Source organism: Monoraphidium neglectum (assembly GCF_000611645.1).
Source record: "Monoraphidium neglectum strain SAG 48.87 unplaced genomic scaffold scaffold02903, whole genome shotgun sequence".
NCBI lineage: Eukaryota > Viridiplantae > Chlorophyta > Chlorophyceae > Sphaeropleales > Selenastraceae > Monoraphidium > Monoraphidium neglectum.
In genome coordinates, this window is record NW_014010725.1 from 1 (window position 1) to 3,574 (window position 3,574).

Consider the following 3,574-nt stretch of genomic DNA (forward strand, 5'->3'; position numbering starts at 1 on the left):
AGCTTGCTGGGGGCTGTTGGGGTTTGGCCAGCTGGAATTGGGGCCAGGGATGCAAAGTGGTTTGCAGGTGAAGTGTGAATGAGGGGATTGGGGACGCTGAGATGTCCTGTCTGCTGGTGTTTGCAAGGCCTCTCATGAGCCACGCAGACAGCTGCAGCAGCAAGATTTTCTCGTGGTACTGAGGGCAATGTGCAGCACCATCAGCCAGCCCCGCGGCGGGGAGGTGAATTCCCAATTGCTGACGCACCCGCTTTCCTCCATGCGCTCCTCGCCTCACCGTCCCAACCACAGGCGTTCGTGCAGCGGTTCAGCGAGGCGCAGCGAAAGGTGCGCCAGCGCGTCGCGGCTGGGCAGCGCACGCGGCAGCACGAGGCCGCCAAGGCGGTTGCACAGCTCAAGGGATTCGCCGCTCTTAGGCCCCTGCCCATGGCTGCGGCGCTGGTTGCCGCAGACGGCGCCAGCTGCGCTGCTGAGGCTGTCGCGCCGGCGGCGCGCGGCGCCTCGCCATGCCCCGAGCCGGCGGTGGCGTTGTGCTCCGCCACTTTGGGCTGTGGCAGAGACTGCAGGACGCCGACGGGGCGCCCTCAGACTGTGGTCTTGAAGGCGTGACCAACACGTTGAGTGACGCAGGCAATGAAGGTTCACTATCTGATGCGTCCTGGTCTACAATTGTGTGATGAACGCATATGGCAAAGTCATACTGACCAGTGGCGCCAATGTTATGCACATGCTGGCTGCACACCTCCCTGCTCAAAACTTGCCGCTCATAGTTGTGGCAAGTCTCACGTGATCGCCAGTGAGCACGAAGTGTACAAGGTGTTTCAAACTTGTTTCTGTATACTGTGTCTGGCACATTCCTTGTGTGCTGATTCCTTGTCATGTTTCAATAATACGCAGCACAACATCGATGCACGATGACATCATCAAGCCTTGCGGCCCTTCTCATGCTGCCCAGCTCATGAGAGCGGCCCCTACCTGCGCTGGTCCCGCAGTCGACTTGCAATTTCGCGCCTGACTCGTTCCTGACCAACGCGAAGACACTTGGAAGTTGTTGAGACGACAGTTTGCGCCAGCGTTACTGTCTTGCATATCTGTTGTTTTCTTCCTTTCCGGCTGCCAACCACAACAGGCACATCACAGCACACCGAGAAGGTGTTGATTTGGATGTGCATCCCTGGGTGCACATTATTTGTGCCCTGGTTCATCGTGAGAGTGTTGGGCCGGGTGCAGGGCAACCTGCACATGTGCACTGGCTCGAGCCGAGCACTGGGAGGCCAGCAGGGACGACCGACTTTGCTGCGACACGCCACCATCACACTTTTTTCAAACCGCGCGGCGTGGGCTTTGCACGGGCGGCGCGACGGCCAGGCGAGCGCTCCACGCGCGTTGGCCCTGGTGATAGCCGACCCTCGCTCCCGCTGGCGCAGGTGGCCGTTCTCCAGCACTGCGCAGGCCTGGGGCGGCGCCCAAGGCCGGGGGTTGCCGTGCTGCTGGCTTCAAAAGCGCACGCTCCCCGGTGATAGCCGAGCAACCCACCTGCGTGGCGGCCGGGTCACTATAGCAGGGTGCCTGGGCCTGCACCAGTGTAAGTTCCAGCTCCCCGCCTTGAACTCGTATTTTCGCAACAAAATAATGTGGGCGCAATGTTTTGAGATCAGCTGTTTAGAACTGTAGATCTATATTACTCTTCGGAACCCCCAGGGCCTCACTGGTGCACTCCCTCCACAGCAATCTAAGTCAACTTTGGGAAGGCAAATCGTGAGTTTCCCGTCTCTTTATGGCCCTGTTGTGTTATCATAGTGCCTCGTTGCCGTGTGGACTATGCCCTCTCTTCAAAAATGTTGAGGCTAGGAGTCACCTTGACTTGACATGTCAAACTTGTTCGATCCCGCTGTCATGGACAAGAATGATAGCAAGGGCCTTGTCTGACATTTGACTGTAGATGTTGCGTGGCCTGTTGCTCAGCACAGCCTAGATCTCTGTGCAAGCCCCCACTAAGTGGGGGCATGTACTGGTATGCAAGGCGCACAGTATAATGATGATGCTTTTTCAATTGCATTTGGGTCAGTAGATCAGGTTGACTAGCCCGCTTGCTCGACACATCGAAAGACGAAAGCTGAACAGCGCTGCCGACAGCTGCACACACTTCGAGCGATCTGGACACCGCGCAGTTGCAACACCGCCCACAGCATACTTTGCCAGAACTCATTATCTCGATTGATGAATTTAAATCTCAATTTCGCGTACATTTTGCGAACGATACGGTGGAAGTCGCGATGAATTGCGCGATCTAAGCTTGTTGCCAGCCCACAGCGCCTCTTTATCAACTCCTTCAAAAAATTCAGACTAGCATCAAAAGCTTCCGCGAGCCTCTGGCGTCCACCGCGCTGCGATGGTTGCGCCAGCGACGCCTGCCGCGCAGGCGCACCTGCTGCGGTCACTGGTGCAGGACTGCATCGCCAAGCACCTCTACCCCACGGCGGTGTTCTTTGCGGATAAGCTGGTTAGCCTCACCAGCTACAGCGCAGCCGATGTCTTCCTGCTGGCGCAGGTGCGCCTTCTTCCACACGCACACGTCAGTTGATCATTTGGGGCCACGACGACGTGCGTGCTCTGCAGCCCAGCAAGCAAAGCGAAGCCGGGCCCTGCCAATCTTATATGCTCAACATCAGCAGCATACATTCAAACCACACACGTCTATGCACGCGCCGGCCCCCGCAGACTTACTATGTGAGCCGTCAATTCCGCCGCGCGGCGGTGCTGCTGCGCCAGCACGCCCCAATGGCGGACGCCCGGTTCCAGTACCTGGCGGCCAAGTGCTTGTCAGAGGTGGCCGAGTGGGACGAGGTGCTGGTGCTGCTGGCGGACGCGGAGCCTGACGACCTCGCGGCCAGTCAGGTGCGATGGGGGGCTGCATGCAGTGGGGTCGTGCAGGGAGCAAGCCTGACGGGCCGCCGGCGAGGGCGGCGGGCGGCGGCGCGGGCTCAGGGGGGCCCGCCATGGCTGCGGGCGTGGGGACAAAGCCCCCGGGGGGAACGCCTAGCGCTGCAGCAGGCGCGTCGAGCACAGGACGCTCAGATCTTTTTGGTTTGCTCACTCGATGCCAGCCGCATCCGCTCAACCCGCGCGTGCCGCCGCCCTGTCCCATCCCTGCCTTGTCAGTCCCCCTCCGCCGGCGCCGGCCCCGGCGCTGGCCGCGAGGTCTCCGGCCCCGCCGCCGCCTGCCTCCTCCGCGGCCGCGCGCACGAGGCGCTGGACAACCGCGCCGCCGCCGCCCAGTGGTACCGCGCCGCGCTGCGCCTCGACCCCTTTTGCGAGGAGGCGCTGGCCGCGCTTCTGGACCACCACCTGCTGACTAATGCGGAGGAGCTGGCGCTGGTGGATGGCCTCAGGCTGCCGCAGGAGCACCGGTGGCTGCGGCTGCTGTACCGCTGCCGCTGCAAGAAGTACAACCAGGGGGCGTCCATGGAGCAGCAGCTGGCGGAGCTGGAGGCGCCGCTTGGCGGTGGCGCAGGGATAGGGGCGGGCGGCGGCGGGGCGGGCGCCGGCGGGCCTGAGGGGATGGTGCTTGGGG

General features: G+C 61.5%; 2 protein-coding genes across 2 annotated transcripts in view; both read left to right on the forward strand.

The window, feature by feature from the left end:
* Positions 1-291: 291 nt before the first annotated feature.
* On the forward strand, positions 292-609 carry MNEG_11778 (hypothetical protein; the record flags this gene model as incomplete). The annotated part of the gene is made up of 1 exon (XM_014039748.1): positions 292-609. A coding segment is annotated over one exon (318 nt), but the record flags the coding sequence as incomplete, so codon positions are not given.
* A 1,783-nt stretch (positions 610-2,392) lies between these two features.
* The window catches only part of MNEG_11779 (putative Cell division cycle protein 16), a gene marked incomplete at both ends in the record, with an annotated part of 4,233 nt that continues 3,051 nt past the window's right edge, over positions 2,393-3,574 (forward strand). The window contains 3 exons of the mRNA XM_014039749.1: positions 2,393-2,551; positions 2,722-2,898; positions 3,163-3,505. Of these exons, the coding sequence (XP_013895203.1) occupies positions 2,393-2,551; positions 2,722-2,898; positions 3,163-3,505 (679 nt within the window). The remainder of the gene's footprint in view (positions 2,552-2,721; positions 2,899-3,162; positions 3,506-3,574) is intronic.